General features: G+C 40.4%; 1 protein-coding gene across 1 annotated transcript in view; it reads left to right on the top strand.

Annotated features, from left to right (window-relative positions):
- The first annotated feature begins 16,148 nt into the window (after positions 1-16,148).
- ADGRA1 (adhesion G protein-coupled receptor A1) overlaps positions 16,149-18,736 on the top strand; it is a 285,341-nt gene continuing 282,753 nt past the window's right edge. Inside the window, exon 1 of the mRNA XM_087767270.1 lies at positions 16,149-16,451. Coding sequence (XP_087623396.1) covers positions 16,231-16,451 — 221 coding nt within the window. The 5' untranslated portion in view covers positions 16,149-16,230. The remainder of the gene's footprint in view (positions 16,452-18,736) is intronic.

Genomic DNA, 18,736 nt, shown 5'->3' with positions numbered 1-18,736 from the left:
AACAAGGGTAAGGTGTCTAATACTGTTTGCATTAGTAAATAAAGGGGACAGGGACAGCAGGAATCTGCCTTATCTGACCTGGCGCAGTACTGGTGAAGTCTCTGGATGTTAGTATGGGAGACCTTGTGTATCACAGTTACAGTGCATTTATGATTTTTAGGTTTAAGTATTCAGTAATCCTGTTTTATTATAAACACTCCATGCATTATAAATGTCTTCTTTCTTCAGACCAATTTAGATACTCAGAAATCATTCATTTGGTGAGAAGGAGCAAATAAGTAAAAAGATGGGCAAAGGAGAAGCTTTTCTTGCTGATTTCTTCCAGAGTCTTATTCCTTGTTGTAAGTGGAGTGACATGGAGCATTTATTTTAATTCCCATTGAGGGCCCTGTGAGCACTCACTTCCATTCGCTTCTCTGTCTTTCATGGAGTAGATTTTTTTCTTCTCTAAAAGAAATTTCTGGTAACCAGCAGAACACCACGCTGCCTTGGGACATTAGACAGTTAGGAACTTAACAAAGTTGTTGACTGAATCTTAAATGTGCTAGGGCCGTCTGGGCTTCTCTGAGTTAGTTTCTGGGTAGTCCTGTGAAGAAATTCTTACAAACAGGAGCATCAGATGTCTCCAGCTTCCATAACCATCCTGCAGAATTCTGATACTTGAAAGCAAAGCTTCTGCTGTACTGATGGCTATACTGATGATTGCAAGTGTTTGTTTGTTATACATCTGTCGTACACAAGGCCATTATTTTAAAATAACAAAGCCAAATTTTATTCAAATCATGTGAAATAAGATAAAAACTGATTGTTCATGTTATGCAGACTCAAGGGAAAAAGCCTTTTTTTTTTTTTCTATGGACCCTTTCCTCCAAATGATCACAGAAAACTTAAAAGGGAGAAGTAATGCTTTATCGCCACTCATAAATGGTTTTACTCTTGCTACTTCAGGAGCATTCACGAAATATGTGCAAGTTTTAAAATGTATAGCTCCTATTTTTTTTCACTGGCTACTAAATTGAGTACTAGATTAACTTTAAACTCTACTCCTTAATCTGTTCCTAAGTGATGTGGGGAAATACACCTATGACCTTCTGCGAAAGCATATTAATTTCTGATCTTCCCTTTGTAGACTTAGAGGAAATTCTTAGGTATGCTGGATGTTTTGGTTCATGTTGGGAAATAGGCTGAAAATGGACCAGGACGACAACTGCATGGTGCTGTTGCGTGGTCTGCATTTCAGCATGACTCTGCTGAAGCACAGGGTGCCCCACTGGGACCGTGCTGCCTTTGCCAGCACAGACCCTACCTTTCAACCTAACACTCCTTGAAGACATTTTCCTGCTTTGGAGTTTATTCCATGTCAGGTTATTGGTATATCAGCAAAATCACCACTGTCTTGATCATTAAGGGGAAAAAAAAGTTGTTTGGGGGAAGGAAAGAAACAAAGAGGGCAAGCTTTGTTCCACTTTTAGAAATGACCAGATGACTCCAATGCCCTGTGGGAAGACATGACAGACTCTTTCATGCTCCCTCCTGCAAAGATGTGTTCAACTGATGTTCACTGTTACCATGAAATATTGAAATGTATGGCAAGAAGGATGGCAGGGTGACTGAAACAGTTAGTGATGGAACTACCCAGACAAAAGTTTTAATTTGGGGGACAGTGCTTTGGTAAGGTTTCCAGTTCTTCAGTAGGAATGCCCATTGTGCAAGAGGAGAAATAATACATGGAAGTTGACCCTTTAAAAGTGGTAGATTTTTTTTTTTCAGTATGAAAATAAAGACAAGAAAATTGGCTTCAAAACACATTCCTAGTGCTTAAACCGTTCTCTGGAATATACTTAGACTGAGGGGGGAAATGGAGAGTAGATGAAGAGATTATTAAAAACAGTATTATTTTTTAAGGTCGACTGTAATTGTAACAGCCCAGCCATACAACCATCTAAAAGTTTTATCACTTATGACAATATTTGAACTTATGATCAGTATTCACAGCCAACCATTAGTTTATATAGGTATCCAATCATGTTAAATGTCAGAAAAATTTGTTCTTTAGCTAGCATGGACTGATAAGAAAATATTGTTTACTTAATTAATTCAAAGCAAGTTGGATCACTTGGCTTATTTTAGAGCATACTTTACTGTACCGTACCGAAAGCCTGGCCAGGAGAATCAACCCTTTAAATGAACTTAGGTCCAAATATTGATGGCAGTAACATGCCTTCAAATACCTGTTTGGAATGTGAAAGGTTATACCTTCACAGAGAAGGAACTGAAGCCTGCAGCAAAGCTGTGAAACTGTGGCTGAATCTCAGTCCAGCAGTTCCAATTGAGATGAGCTTATCTGACGCTCTTGCAGTGGCGGTGTACTTGTCTCTAGAATTGAAAATACAAGAAAGATGTCATCTGACTGTCATGTTTCTGTATAATGTCTTTTTCAAACTTTCTCTGAAGCTTCCAGATTAGGCCTCAGCTAAGCAAAAAACTTTTCTTTTTCCTGGCACCTGACTTTCTACAAAAGATAATTCTGATATTTTGTGTGTGAGCATGGTGGGTTTTTTTGGTTGTGTGTTGTGTGTGGTGGTGTTTTGGTCTGTATTTTTGGGGGGACAGTTCTTTATGATTTGTTGTTGGGCTTTTTTTCTGTGGAGTTTTTTTTGTTGTTAGAAAACCACTCACCACAAGTTTACACAATTTGTCATAAAACCTGTCTTCCTACTGCACACGGACTGAGTTCATCTACATCCAGGGTTACTTATACTGTGGTACCTTTTGGAACGACATCATGAAATGGTTTCTGAAAACCGTCTAATACCACTTGCATGACCTATGCTGAGAAACAAGCAAGTGGGTGATCCTTCTAATGAGCCTTAGTATGGCTGTGCATCTTCAGCAAAAGATAGCTAGGAGGTTTGTTTCCTGTAATGGAAGAAAACATTGAATACTACTACTATTTTATTTTACTTAAAGTGGAGTAAAGGATTAGATCAATTTGGCAGCCATGCTAAGGATTTGCTGTGTGTTGTGGTAACAACTTAAAAAAATCAGGCTGTAAAATATCATTAAAATTGGGATTAATCAGGATTAACACACATTGGGGGGTGGGGAATGCATTATTAAGTCTCCTTGTCACCTTCACAGATTTCAGGGCTGTGTTTCACATGAAAATAAATACCTCATGGATTCCTGTAAGTTTCAATAAATGTATTTTTATTGATCCAATATAGACATACTCTTTACAAGAGCATTTAAAAAATGAGTTTATATTTACCAAAGCAGTACATCCTTGGGTTATTTTGGGTTTGTTTTTAATTTGCTTGTCCCCTGACCCTCTTGCTTATTTCCTCTGGCAATAGCTATTCCTGGCCTATAAATGTGCTCTGAACACAGAGGAACTCTGCTGTTAACTATGATTTCAGAAGGGTAAATCTATGATAATAAATATCCTAAAGTCAAGAAAGACTAGGTGTTAAGCTTTTTTTCTCATGGCCAGTAGTAATAGCAGTTTGATATAACATATACAAACTAAAGGAATATTTTTCTGGTAAATATTCTTTTTTGCTTTTCCTGTTTCCTAGTGACACAGTTGGAAGCAGGAAACTCTTTCTGAGTTTTGAGCTGCAGTAGTCCAAAGGATATCCTTGTCTCTCTCCACCTCTATAAATAAAGTGGGAGAACTTTTACCCTGCCTCTAAAAATCAGTATGTGTAACTTCTAGGTTGTTTACAAGAAGAGTCAGAGCTGTAACTATTTGATTTGTTTGCAACGGATAAGAATTGAAGTATTATACACCCAATGTTACTTTGTGAGGTTTCTGACAAATATTAGATCCCCCTCAATCACGCGCACACAGAGTCTGGGCATCTAATTATTTACTTTGTTATATAATTCTACCTGCAGGGCAAGTATTGCAGGAAGATCAGATTTTGGTTAAAAAGGGAAAACTTATTTTATTTTATAGTTGAACAATTTTGGGCCTCTTTCTTTCCTATTCCACTTGGTAAATTTTCCAGAATACATCATATCTTAATGTAACCCAATATTTGTATTGATAGGATGAGCTGAAATAGCATTTGCCTACCTTGTACAGTAAAGCATAATGAAGTGCCTTTACAATAGCCTAATTTTTGTTTAAGCTTTCAGGTTTTTTTTTGAGATTTATTTCTAGAACATCTGCTTAATCACTCAAGCCAGTTTGCTACAAGCCTGCACTGAAGTTAGCGGAAATGTGTGGTTTCGAGGAGGAGCAGTATCAGCTTGTGTGTAGCTGCCTGAATATCAGGTTCTCGATTCCTACAGGAAAATGTTGGAATGGTCAGACAGGAATCACAAGAATGAGAAAAGGATGCAAAACTTCATATAAAACCTCAAGAAGTTCAATCCATTTACTTTATCATGTGCAGGCTAAAGGTATTTTTTTCCAATTTATAACAAATAGGGCCTTGAAAATAGATACCTCTCCTATTGATTATTTAAAAGTAGAACAAAGTTCAATGTCTGCAGTTTGAAGCTAAGCAAATTCTCATAGAGACAAGGTGCAGATTATCTAGAAATTAACCATTATGCCAGTTTTAGTAAAGACGACCGTAGGTTTCCCATTACTGGAAACACATAAATCAAAGTTGGATATCTTTTTTTCTGAATGGTTATTTATATTTTACTTCTATTCAGGACATAATTCAGGAAACTCCTAGAGTTTTTCTTATGCAGGAGATCAGGCTGTCAGAGCATCAGTGGACTCCCTGATTACTAATAAGTGTTCTGCTATATTGACAAGATTTAGAGGGTGAAAGCCTGGCTATGTTGAGTTCAGTGGAAATACTGTCAGTAGTTTAAATTATACCATAACTTTGCAATATTTTATTTGCCTGAGGGATCTAAACACCCAGTAGTAATTCTGGACTATGAATTGAGATTATGAATTATTATGTTTGAAATAATGGCATAGTCAGGAGATGAAAGCAGGGTTTTACTCCTCTGCAAACAGGGAAGCAGGAGGCTGCATTCAGCTGTGCTGCTGGCCATGGTTCACGAGCTGTATGCGATCCAGAACATCCATTCAGTGCGTTTGAGACAGGAAGTGTGAACGGCAGCATCAGCAGATGGAGGTCCCTGATTTTTGCAGTTTCTCTGGAAAATCAGAGCTTGTCTGTTACCTCAACATAACAGCAGTTCCCAAGCACAATGGTACTGAGGGTGCCATAGGCTGGAAATTTCTGCGGTCAAATTTTCCATCGCTCTTCCTGTTGAGGAGTGATTTTACCTTTCCAGTCAGCACAGACAAGGTTGGGTCCATCAACACCGCGTATCTGCTGTCCCAGGAGGGAATAAGGCTCACGCTGGTACTTTGCCTTTGTACCACCTGCTGTATGTCCGGCCGCCTGCTGAGATAAGATGGAGGAACAAATCTCTGAATCATGGATCACTAATTTAGGCCATGGACTTTGACTTTCCTACCTGCAGGGAAGGTTGATTTCACTTCTGTTGTCAAGATCTAGCTAAAGACGGTTAGAGAAGGAGAGAAGAGATCAGAAATTCCACTTGCAGTAAGAAGGGATCTAACACAGAGAGCAGAAAAGGAGGAAGAAATAAATTAATATATTCAGAAGGAATTTGTGTTCACAGACAGACCAGTAATCATCCAAACAAAACAAAACTGAGCAAAGAAACAACATGTAATCGCTTTGTCTTTAACTGTTCTCTCCCTCTGTTTTCTACCTACTCCCCAGATATGTCACGAGAAATGCAGTAGTTTCCATCAGCCCCTTCTTTGAACACCCCACTGCCCCAGACAGACACGTACACTCACTCACTCGTAGTTTTTACTAATGGCTGAGAATATTTTTCTCCCCCTTTGTCTGGGAAGAAAGGGAGTAATGTTGCCAGAGATGCATGTTAGTAGCCTTATTCCTGTGATCATCTTTCCATCAGGACTGTACTGCTTCATCATTTGACAAGCTGTCCCTAAATATCTGAGTCAGGTGTCTGTTTTCCCTTCACCTGGTACTTTCACCAGGCAGGTTTTAGCTCACCATGGCGTTGCAAGGCAGGAGAAGGAAGAGCTGGGGCCCCTAACAGGGATGGAGGATGAGGGTGACCTACATCCTTTGTCCCTCTTTTTTTCTTTTTTTCTTTCTTTCTTTTTTTTTTTTTTTTCCCCCTCCTCATTTCTCTCCCCAAAGATGAGGGAGTTCTTTGTGGTCCTTTGTTTTCAGCTTCATATCATGTTACGTGATTCTGCTCCTACACTGCTTTGCAAAAACTGCACCTGCTGAAGGGCACCAACTGTTTGGGGTCTCCTGTGCCAGGCAGTGTGCAAAGACCTACTAAGGAATGGCTTTGCCTAAGGAGCTTTAATTTAAAAAAGGCAAATGGAAGAATAATGGAAGAAAGGAAGACTCAGATACATAGTATGATCTACTGCCATTCACATCGGGAAACTGATTCAGCCTAGTGGCTTCTCTAAAACATTGTTCTTACTATTGACTAAGAAATAAAGTAGAAGCCTACCTCAGAAAAGGAGGTATGTCAGGTATCAAAAAAGTCTGGTGCTTACTGTTTCTGGTAGGTACAACAAGAATTGTAGATAATATTGCAGGTGATTTAGGAGCACCTTTAATTAATGTATCTCTATCCTGTTCACCAGCATACTGTCTAAGAGGTTTAGGCTCTGTAATGCTATTAGAGTGGCAAACTTCATGCAGTAAAATCCATGGTGCCAAGGAGGCATCCCAGTTCCCTGAACATGGCTTTGTACCCCAAAATCAGGTTTACAGAAAAGACTGACCTGAGTGATGAACCACAAAAGCCAGCGGATCAGAAAGACTGAAAAAAGTTGTGTTTTAACTTTTCCCTGGTATTTTGTACCCATTTTGTCTAGGTCTGGAATCAGATTCTTAAACCCATGCAAAAAAAAAACAGAGCAAAAGTGTCTGTTTCCAAAGACAAAACCACAGATAATAAATAGAAGGTGGAAAAAGGTATGGCACGGTTGTGACATTCGCATCATTTATTCTAGTTGTTAAAGCAATTCATTTTGGATGCAGAAGGCTTTTTCTTTGCCTGAGGAAACAAAAACCCACCTTGCACTGAACAGTCCATCTATTTGTTTATATGGGAAATGAAGACGGCCTCTCGTGTTGAGGCTGTGTTTTTGGCAAAAAAGAGTGAAGTTTGTCTGGGCTAAAGGCAGGAGAGCAATTCAGTACTCATTTCTGCCCCCTCAGCTGAAGATAGATCCTGGGAATGGGGAGACCTACATTGAAGGGGGCTGGGACATGGTAGTTTGCTTTGTTTCCAGACTGTTGAATATAAAACTATTCTGATAATATGTATACAACTTCCTTCTAGTCCTCTTTCTTCTCCCAGCAGAAGTAGCTATATCCCAAGCAAAAACAATGTTTCATCCTGTCAGACTTGGGTGGAAAGGGGAGGGGAGGATAAAACATGAAAACAATTAAAAAAGTTTATTTTTAATAGTGTCTGGCAGTAGTCAAGTTTTCAAAACTATAAATAAACAAAGGTCATAGTCAACGATGAGAAACATATGCCATACACATGTTTTTTAAAATGCAGATAAAGAAAACAGTTAATGAATAGTACTACGTAGATGGCTCTTTACAGGAGACTCATCAAAACTACCATTACACTTTTCAATAGTGTCAGAAAGCACCTGCATCCCTTGGCTCAGTGAAGAATGTAAAGTTGAGGCGACTGTGTCCTGTTCCTTGTGCTATCACTGTCCTGCTGGATTTCATTGCCTTTTCCCCCCTTTTTTTGGTTTGGAGACAGGACTTGCTGTGCCTGGAGAAGGCATGTGTACAGCACAGTGGGCCCAGATCTTTGTACCAGCCTGTAGCTGCTTCTGTAACAAGTGCAGGATTTAAAGAAATCTACTCATATGTGGAAAGTGGGAAGCTATGTTCAGTGACTAACCAATGCTAAAGCTCTGGCAAAGAGGACAAAACCTAAATTCTGGTGTTTGAAAGAAGATGAGGGCAAGTTAGGGATCAACCCAGACCAGGAATCTCATACAAACCACGGTGCATGGTCAGCAGCCCCTCTCTGGCGCTGGGGATGGGTGCAGGAATACGGCTCCAATTATCTGAGCTATTTATGTGCACTTGCTTTTGGCAATCTTGCTTTGGAATGCTGTTTGTAAAAGGTTTCATACTTTTCTATTAAGCTTCTTAAAGGGCCATTATGCATGCACAAAAATCCATATCCATCTGGTAAGGAATGTTTCCTGACTCAATTAACACCGTATGCATACCAATTGCTGCCATTCTGGAGTGTGATTCAGTATTCCAAATGTGCTTGCATATTAAGAGAGGAGGTTAGGAAACAGAGTGGGAAAACAGTACATTTTACAAGAAAAGAATAAAGAATAATAGCTTCTTAGGATTCTCAGGAGCTAGAAGTCTTCATTTAAAAAACAGCCTTCACCAGCTTATTTTGTGGTAGGTTTAGTGCCTGATACTAGTTAATACCTGTATGACACAGAGCTTTACAAATGAGAAACAGAAATAATTTCAGTGATCTTAGCCAGTTATTTTATTTTCCCGAATATTATCCTTATTCAAGTAGTATACTTATGGGTTTTTAATTGCAGTTCTTTAAACTGGTTCTAATATTCTTTATCACACCATTTTAGAGAGGTTTAGAAGGATTTTTTTTTTTTTGGTGAAATTGCTTTCACAGTAGGCTTTTTGGATATTAGCATTTCTGAGTTTTAAGGCAACAGCTACATTCTCAGCATCTAGTCCTGATATCATAAAATTCAGATGTAGGTGGGGCCCTTTAAAAGTAAAAAGTTTTTGTGAATCATCTATGCTATGCTTAACAGCAATTAAGATTTGCAAATACATGTGCTTTTCATTTTTCATGCCTCTAATACTACATCTTTTAAGTGGTTTTTTTGGTTGACATTTGCTGCTGTTGCTGTACATAGTACTGTAGTTACATAGTATTTTGATTTGTTTTAACACTGAAGGTTTTCCTTTCTAAAAGTACCAAGACGAATGATATAAAAGGGCATAATGCTTTTTAAACAACAGCATGGCGACTAAAATATTGTGGAGGGGATGCGTTATTCTTGATGTTTTTGCACAAGGCAACCAAGGCAACACTCCAGTTCTCCAAGAATGCATAGAAAGCGTAAAAGCAAACTCAAGAATTACTGACAAATCTGAAAGACATTGGAAATAGAGGGAAGAAGGCACCCACCTGACAGAAGAGAATGTTGGTTTCTAAGCCACCTTTAAGTTGAGGAAAATAATTGTTTGAGGAAAATATGAGGTCTCCAAAGGAACTTGAAGGAAAGAGTATGTAATAGTGACTGATAATTTCATGTGGCTTGAAGTGGGAAATGAAATTAAAATGGGACTATGCAGACAAAATAATAGATGCTTGTAAGGCATCAAGGACAGAAATTTGTTTTGACAGAAGGAATTTAGAGAAAGATGGAAGCATGTTAGAACTTAGTTGGACTGAGGGATTGCTGATATTAGTAGAATTGTTGCACAGCTGTTAGTGGTAATTGGATTTGATGGTTTTTCATGCTAGGGCTTCTATCAATGGACTTTCTAACTTGGCCACAAAATATGAATCTACTTAAATCCTCTACAAAATTAGTTCAAGCCGTGGTATAGTTTATTTTTTAAAACTCCGTTCATGTATAAATAAGAGTTCTCATTTAGTCTTTGTCATTTGGTTTCCCTATGTTTTCAACTGGTCATTTAAAAACAAGTTAGTTATTCTTATTTTAATCATTGTCTTTCAGATTATAAATTGTTATTTTCCCTTTTCTGCTAGAAATGAATAAAACAACAAGCAGTGAAATACAGGTTAGGTTAAGACATTATTTTAATTCACTGGATGCGTGATAGCAAGTAATCCAGAAATTTGTTGAATATCCTTGCCGTTAAGTTGATTAAGAAGGGAAATAATAGAGTAATAACTACTTCTATTTTGAACCATTCATATATTGTCACAAGATGGTACAGTCTTACAAAAAAAGACATTGATAAAGTGCTTTAATTCATCAGAGGGTCAGTGAGATTGCTGGGGGGCCAGAGCACCTGACATGTAAGGGAGAGGGGAGAGAGCAGGCTTTTGTGCTGCCTGGAGAAGAGGAGGCAAAGGGAGGATCTTAATGCTATCTTCAATTATCTAATGGGTAGTTGAAGAGAAGATGGCAGCTAGAGTTTTTTTCCAGAGGTACACAGCAAAAGAAAAAAAGAGGGAATAGATACAATTTGCAGCAAGGGAAATTATTTTAAGAGCTAAGGAAAAAAAAATTCTTTGCAGCAAGGACGGCCAGCCACTGGAGTGAGGCCCAGAGGCTATGAAATCCCCATCTGTGTAGTGATTCAAAATGTCACTGGACAAGCTCTGAGCAACCAAATGTACTTTTGAAACTGGCACTGTTTTAACTGGGGTCTTGGACCAGGTGATGTCCAGAGCTCCCTTCTGACATAAATCATTCTGGAATTCTCTGACTGTGCTTCAAACCCAAACTCTATTAACAATGACTCTGAAGTGTATTTAAAGGCCATTAATGAAGTTGCACAAATAGCTATTGCTTCTGCTATTTATGTCTCTGACCACTGTCATCCTCCTGACCTTAGACTATCCACTCACCATTTTATGTCTCTTCTGCAATGAAGAGAGTACCTAACCTGCCACCTCTAGAAGTGCAAAGGAGGGAGTTAAACAGATCTTCACAATTCAGGAAGGTGTGGAAAAGACTCATTTGACCTTCTTTATGCAGGGAGATGACAGAGAGAAAAAGCATTTTTGTATGATAGGAAAATAAAGCTTGAAATAGCTTTCTACCTGAAAATTCTCAGTTTTCAGGGAGCTAGGTTTTTCTGTGTTTTTCTCTCCCTTTTTCTCTGATACAAGGCATTCTGGTAAGTCACTCAGAATTCTCATGTGTCTTAGGAATGAACAACACTGAGAAGCACTGGCATGTGTACATCACCATCCGAAAATACGCCATCCCAGTGCATCTTAAAACCATGTGTGAGAGAAAGAGGATGGTTCTCCCAAGAGCCCTGTATTCCTGCAGGAATAGATGCCTGAGTCTGTGGGACAGAAGGCAGGTGCCGTCCCCTCTGTATTTCTGCTCTGCCTTCTACAGGACAGCATTTCAATTTTCAGTGCAATTTTGCAGTATGAACCTTACCCTGTGTGAGACCTCAGAAGGTACAAAGTTAAAAAAAAAAGCTGCTTCTCCTTTGGCTGACCATGCAAAAGCGTTATTCTTCTGCTACCGTGCAAGTAAATGAAACAGCATGAAGAGATGTAGGCTAGAACATTAGAAAATACGTGCCATTAATAGCATTTCTGAACAATTTCAATCTGTTCTCTGAGGCAGCTGAGGGACTTGGTAACAGCTGGAGTTGCATTTGGTGGCCATCAGAAATTTACGCTGACATATACTTCCATGTAGGTATGGGTTTTTTTTGGGGGAGTGGGGAGGGGAGTTTATATTATTTGGCAATAACTCTGAAGTATTAATTGGAAAAAAAACTTGGCTCAACTTTGAGAAACAGCTAACACTCTAGCTTCTTCCTCCAAATATTATTTATTTCACTATTGATAATTTTGTGATAATTATTCTAGTCCCCACTGATAGCTTATCATTATTTGTGTATAACTTCAGAGCTACATTCTCAGTTTCTAACAGAATTTTGCATTGGTCTCTGCTCTGGTACGGAACAAATAAAGCCACATTTTTTTCACAAGAGGTCTCTAACTTCAAGGACCTCCTTATTTCAATGAAAAGTTCAATGCAACTTTTTTGGAAACGTGTCACCCTGCAAGGACAGAAGTGATCAAAACCATTTTGATTTCAGATACGATACTATATTTATAACTGTAAATATGATGGAAAATACAAGTGCAGGGAAAACAATGCCATGATATTTGAGGGTTTCTTACCTTATGATTTCTTAACATAAAACCAATACAGAGGTGTTTCTGATTGTGCTAATGCAGAATAGCAGAAATGGAAATTCTGTTTTGTCAGTTCTTTCTAACACAGCATTGTTCCCCTGGGTACACGATTCCCTGCTCTGGTTACTCTGGTTCTGAATGACTCAGTTTCCACATTTCCTTAAAAGATTACTCAGTCTGTGAAATAGGTTCAGGACCGTCCTGCCAAGAGTCTGTTTCCGTGCTCAGTTTTTATCCAATTAATTCTAGTGATTGGTAATAATTCTGAACAATTTTGCTTTTATTGTTTTATTGTCTTTGTTTTGAAATTGTCAATGCCATATATGAGCTGTTTATGGAACAGGACTATCCTACCTCTAATACTGACATATTAGTTCAATATGCGAGAAGCTAAAAATCATTGGGTTCTTTCTACGTGAATGCTGTACTGCGTGCTTTTATCCATTCTGCTTTTTTCCTCTACCACCTTTCAGACAATGTCTTTTCACAGAATTCCAAGTGTCCCAGTGGAAATCTGCTCTGGATTGTTTTTCTCCAAGTTAGTTTACCTATCCTTTTTCTAGGCCAAATCTCTTCTAGGCTTGTTTTTTTAATCATTTCATTGCGAAGGCTTACAGACTTAACACGGTGTTACGCTGATGTGATGAGTAGCATGAGATACAGTCATGATGGGGTAGTGGTGTCGGGATACAGAGGCGCTGGAGGAAATGGGGTGAATGATTCATTGTTTCACTTCTGTCAATAATGGGTCAATGTTCAAGGAATTAGAGGGCTGATAGAGTGCCAAATTCTGGATAAGAAATAAAACAAAAGCCCTGACAGTTTGTGGTTATTAAAGTTTCCATGGCTCTCTTCCAATACTAACACAATTTTGAAATACTGACAAAATTCAAATTGACTTATTTACATTCTGCCTCCCCATATTTCCTATTATTGTATAACACCGGCTCGTTACTTAATTGTTGTGTAACGTCCTGTGATGCTAAGCAGGTGCTGCTGCTGGTTTGTGCTTGGGAGCATGATCTAAATGTAATGTAAACCTGCAGTTCAATGAACCACCTGTATCTCTAACTTCTGATTCCTTTCTATATTGTTCATCTTTGTTCAGGCTAATACCGTTTTAGGATTATCTTCCTAAATTTATTTACATTCCTTTTTAACACTTCCACACTCAGCCACAGGATAAAATTTCCCTCTCAAGTACTGTTGTAAGGTCATGGTGTGTGCGTACACAGACAGACCTATTAAAAATCCTTAAGACTTTTGATGCACAGAAATAAAACTACAAATAAAATAGCCACATATAGTCATTTTCTTACTTCCCTGATCTAAGAACATTTACCCTTCACTTTTATGATTTAATCAAATAACTAAAGCAAGAATTTAACTGTAAAGAAATTATTAAAATTAGGAAATATTTCATGTTTCAAGTGAATCTCTGGTCTTGCTTCTGTCTGCCAGGAAGTTCATCTGAGCAGGACCTGGCATTCTAGGACTCTTTAAGTGTTTCTTGAGTTCTCCTGGTTGGCTTTGTGGGCAAAAGGAGACCAGCACACATTACATTCTGGTTGATGACAAAACCAAGAGAGAAAACCATAAGGAGAGACATCCTAAAGTGTGGTCCTTGTAATATACATGTGCAATAACCTTGGGCTAGATTTAAAAAGATTTAAGAGAAATTGAAGGGTCCAAGGTCAACTATAAATTAAAAAAAGATCTCGCTCAGTTCTATTTACCAGCACAGACACCTAAATTCTCCAAGTATCTTTGACTTTAATATACACTGCATACTCATAATTGTCTTTTTACACACACCAAAACCCAGCTAAGGACCTCATGCCCTATCATATGCTATCTGCTGTGTAAGTGTCCAAAGGCACCCAAACTGTAGGCACACAGTTTGTCTAAAACTGGCAGTTTTGGAACCCAAACATAGTGCAACGTTGGCTGCTTTTTAAGTTGCAGTGCCACAACTTTTTTTCTTCCCATCTTACATGGGAATCTGGGGTTACACAGCCTTCCCAAGACATGGGAAATTCAGTTGTTTGCATTATCATGAGTGTGTTGAAGTTGCATCTTCCGAAGTCTGGGAAAATGGTTAGCTACCGCCAACACTAAATGTTCTGCTCTGCTGGCTGGTGACAACTGAAGCAGTACCAAGCTGTGTAGGTGCCCAGGTCCTTTTTTCAATCGGACCTGTTTAGACTGTGAGATCTCAGGGCAGGAACCATCATCTGTGCTTGTAAATCATCATATGAATTCTACTTTCTTCATATTTGAAGATGACAGTGAAGGAGGGGGAAGATGACTGAGATTTTTGCTTCTTTATTTGTAATAAAGCAAGAAAAAAAAAGGATCAGATGCATTGGGAACTGGAGAGGAAACTCCCCTTATTTTTCACTTCTAATGTCAGGAAAAAACAACTGCTTTTCTACCTGTACTGCAGGATTTAACAGATGGCTTCAATGTGACTGAAAACCTTCTTGTTCCTTAGTAGAACAATATTCAAAAACTTTCAGGATCAGTGAGTTAGAAAAAAATGTTGAAATTCTGTTAGCATGTGTTTTAGGGCTGAGTTTGACTGAAAAATTCCATTCCTTCTCAGCAAGGTTAACACTGAATGAAATCTATGCTATGTCTCAATAAATGTGTATTCTCCACTTGTGCTTTCAAAAACAGTATGAATGAGACAATTTTTCGAAGCTAAGAAAGCGTTTGCAAATTTAAATGCCACCTAGGGTTTCTTTATGATAAAGAACAGCATGCAACCACTACAATGTTGCGTGGTCTCATGTAACACAGTCCATTTTGCTCTCTGCCACTAAGCCTTACACAACTTTGCTTTTAAAAATAAAAGAACAGAGGCTGTAATATTTATGATTCTTTAAATCAACAACTGTACAGAAAAAGATTGTTCCTGAGAAAGTTCCTATTAGCCTGGAATTTCACAAGGGCACTAACCCTTCTATCACTTTATTAATAAACTTAGTGCCTAAAGGCTCCAATTAGGTATTAGAACACAGTGATAACAGGCACTGTAAATGTTCAAGACAAATCTTCCCTAAGGGACTATAATACAATATTGTTTTAAAAAAACTAGTTATTTCTTAAAATAGCTTTACAGCCATGGCAGGCTATTACTAACTTTGGCCTAGATCCTGCAATGAAAATGTGCATTGTGAGCCTCCATTGAGTAAGAAAAGGCAAGGAACTTGCTCTTTTTGTAAAAGCCCATTAAAAATGTAAGTCCCTGTTACAAATTGGAATTTTTCTTTACTTCCAGCAAAAAACAGGGTAGCTTGCAGTTGATGCTGAAAATCTGCCCTAAGAGTTACTAATCATATTGGATAAAATACTACCGAGAACGCTCCAAAGCCATAGAGTGCCATAAATAACATACAAATACAAGCAGAAAAGAAAGAAATCTGCTCGTTGACCTGGATGATGAAGTCTTTGACTACAGATCAAACCTTTGATGTAGGACATGTCCACAGCATTACCTGAGGTGTCTGAAGTCAGCTAACCGCATGGACCCTCCGCGATGGCGGTGGCCGGTCAGCCCAGAGCTGGCTGGAGGACTGTCCTGTCTCTTGGTCTACACTGACCTTTGCCCATGGCCTGAAGTTCCTTTCCCACCACTGTAGGTGTGAAGAGCACTTTGCACACACGTTTCACAAGAGCGGTTGGAAAGATGGCTATTATCAAAACTAGATTCCAAGCCCGTATAATTTTTTTCCACCTCCTGATTTTCCAACCTGTGCCTAGGCTGCTCGCACCCGCTTTGCAGCGCAGCTCGTCCTTGGCGTTTCTGTTTTCCCCCCAGTGACCGGACACCCAAAGCGGGCTGGAAGCTCCGCGGTTCAGCGCGGCCAGCGCAGGGAGCTCCCCGGGGCCGCGGCTGCCGGCGGGGCGCGGGGGCGGCCCCGGCCCCCCGGGAGGGGCCGCGCCCGGTGGGCGGCGGGCGGCGGCCGGCGGCGGGAGGAGGGGGCCCCGCTGCGCGCCGCGGGGTCCGCCCAGCGCCGCCGCTGCACGGGCTGCGGCAGGAAAGGAGCGGCGGCTCCTCGGAGGAGGAGGAGGAGGAGGAGGAGGAAGGGGGGGGTCCCTCCGAGCGGAGCCGGCCGCAGCGAGAGGCGCGGCGAGGCGGGGCGGGGTGGGCGCAGGAGGCGTGGAGGGGACCGCGGCGGCCGCGGAGCTGGCGCGGAGCGGCGCGTGCCATGCGCGGCGCGGAGCGGCGGGCGCGGCAGCTGGCGGCTCGCTCGCTGGCTCAGCATGCGCGGGCTGTGCCGCCGCCTCTGCCTGGTGGCCGCCGTGCTGGGGCTGTGCGGGGGCAGCAGGAACTGCCCCGACCTCATCGTGGACCGCTGCCTCTGCGCCGCCGAGCGCTCCAAGGGGCCCGGCCGCCCGGCCCTCCGCATCAAAGTGGTCTGCAGCGGCGGCGACTTGGTGGAAACTTTGCAGCCCGCCGTGCTGCCCAACCGCACCGTGTCCCTGTGAGTACGGCCCGCGGGGCAGCGCGGCCGCGGGGCAGCGCGCACCTGGCGGCGGCCGCCCCGGGATTCCCCCCGCGGGAGGCGCTGGCGTGGGGCGGGGGGTGCCCCACGGCAGAGGGGTAGGGGGGGACCCCTCGGCGGGGCCGTGCCCCGGCCGCTGCCGCAGGGGCAGGCAGAACCGCTCCGCGCAGATTATAACCCTGGCCCGGCTTTTAAAAAAAGTATGTGAGAGTTTGGGCTTGGTTTTTTTTTTTTTTTTTTTTTTTTTTTTTTTTTGTTCTCAGTTTGGAAACTCTTGCTGGCGTTTTGGTCGAGCTGGGGAAGCTGGGTTTACCCTGATGTAAATTGCATGCTGCTGGGTATGGTGGTTTGGAAAATGTCAGTGCTAGCAGAACTGATGGAGCTCGCTGGTGCACCTTTCCTCTGGCGACGGGATGGGCTCAGGCTATCCGGGCAATAAATGAATGGTGTCGATAATGGTAAACTGCCTTCTGGAGTTCTGTGTAATCAACTGGTTTCCCCCTTCTTTCTCGTCTCCTCTAAATAAAGTTTGAAATTTGATGTCTCCTTTTTTAACAAGAGTTTGTGTACAACCATTTCAAAACGACCAAATCTCCAATATTGTTCTGAGTTGTCTGGTAATTGAAACCGACTCACAGTTTGGTGTTTTGCTTTTTTTTTTTTTTTTTTTTTTCCGAGTGACTTGGAAATAGGTTATGATGTTCTGTTGCCTGTTGCACATAGCTAAACTTGAATAAATGGTCTGTATTGTAAGTAAAGTAGTAGAACTTTGTATCATCAAGTGTAGGTGAAAGTAATGTCCCTGTAGTGGACCCAAGCAGTAATAGCTCTGTGACATTTACCCTTTAGATCATGCACATATCAACAGATCTTTTACTGTTGAATTTAGTTCTGTTGACAATTCCTGCTGTGAATATCTCCACTGTTCACTGCATTTTCTTTAAGTCAACACTTTTAGGAGACAACTGGTAAAAACAGTAATTTATAACATCTGGGGAGCTTGTGCTTGTAAATGTACAGATGTGCTGCGTACTCCTCAGTTCAGTTTTGTCTATAACTGTTGAGTGACTTGATGCTGATTAACTGTATGCAGATTATTCATTTGGGAAACTTTTGCTTGTTAATATACAAGATATAATAACTACACTTCCTGCTAAATTTTAATAGGCTGGTTTAGAATAAAATTATTACATCAACGTAAGTTTTGACCTAGGTGATAAATTCACTGCTACTTTTGTGGTTTATGTAACTGGCTATATAGTTTGTAGTCCCCCAAAAGTATAAAATGTTGACATCTTGGGCAGGCAGAAACTGTTTTTTTCCATGGTTAAAGATCCGTAGAAACTCTCACACTTAGCACATCTGCAAAGATTTTTCTTCTTAAGCATTGATTTACAGAGTCTTATTTAGATCTTTTTTTTAGAAACTTTTCTTTTAACAAGGTTAAGTACCAGTAGATGAATCCAGCTGACCATAAGATCAACAGACGTATGTATTCACTGTAATGAAAAGAAATTGAATTGGAAACAGAAGTGAGAAAAGATGAATGGGGGAGGTGGTGCATTTGAAGTGGTAAGTGGGAGGATTTGCTCACTTACACATTATCCCTTATACTTTAGGCACCAGTAGCAAACTTGATACTATCACCCCAAATGTGCACATTTCAAGTAACCCTTGCTCATACTCATTAGAAAGATACCGTGTTATTTTTTTTTAACTTAATTACAAATAGCCATTGACCTGAGACCTGATGAGCTGTCCTTAGTTGATATAAAACATACAAACCATTGCTTTTTGTTGTGTTTCATGTGGACGAGTACAGTACCATGTATCACCTAAACTTCTCCCTTTCCTCTTACAGTCTGTCTTCTCAGATTTTTTTCTTCTCAATAAGTAAATGTAAGGCTAAATCTTGAAGGTAAAAAGGAAAAAAAGTTTAAAATCTGTGTTAGGGCATAATAATTTTCAGTAGCTGGAACATACAGATGACAATTTGATTGAACGTGTCAAAGATTTTCCAGGAGAAACTGTTTTTGACGAATTAAATTACACTTGTGAGATTTGGCCAGCTGCAGGAAATAATGATAAAAACCTCAAACACTAGTGCTCTTACATTTGTTTTTGTAGCTGCATGGAAGACTTGGGCAAAAGAGAATATTCCAGTAGATGCTGCCTGCTTCCATTCAGTTTTATGGGCCCACAGAGAGAAAGAGAACTTTAACATATGGAGCATAACCTTTTGGATTGCTTTAACAATTGAGAAA

Source organism: Nipponia nippon, unplaced genomic scaffold (genome assembly GCF_047370975.1).
Source record: "Nipponia nippon isolate SJK-2023a ecotype South Korea unplaced genomic scaffold, ASM4737097v1 scaffold_3, whole genome shotgun sequence".
Classification (NCBI taxonomy): Eukaryota; Metazoa; Chordata; class Aves; order Pelecaniformes; family Threskiornithidae; genus Nipponia; species Nipponia nippon.
This window is presented reverse-complemented; position numbering and strand designations above follow the sequence as displayed.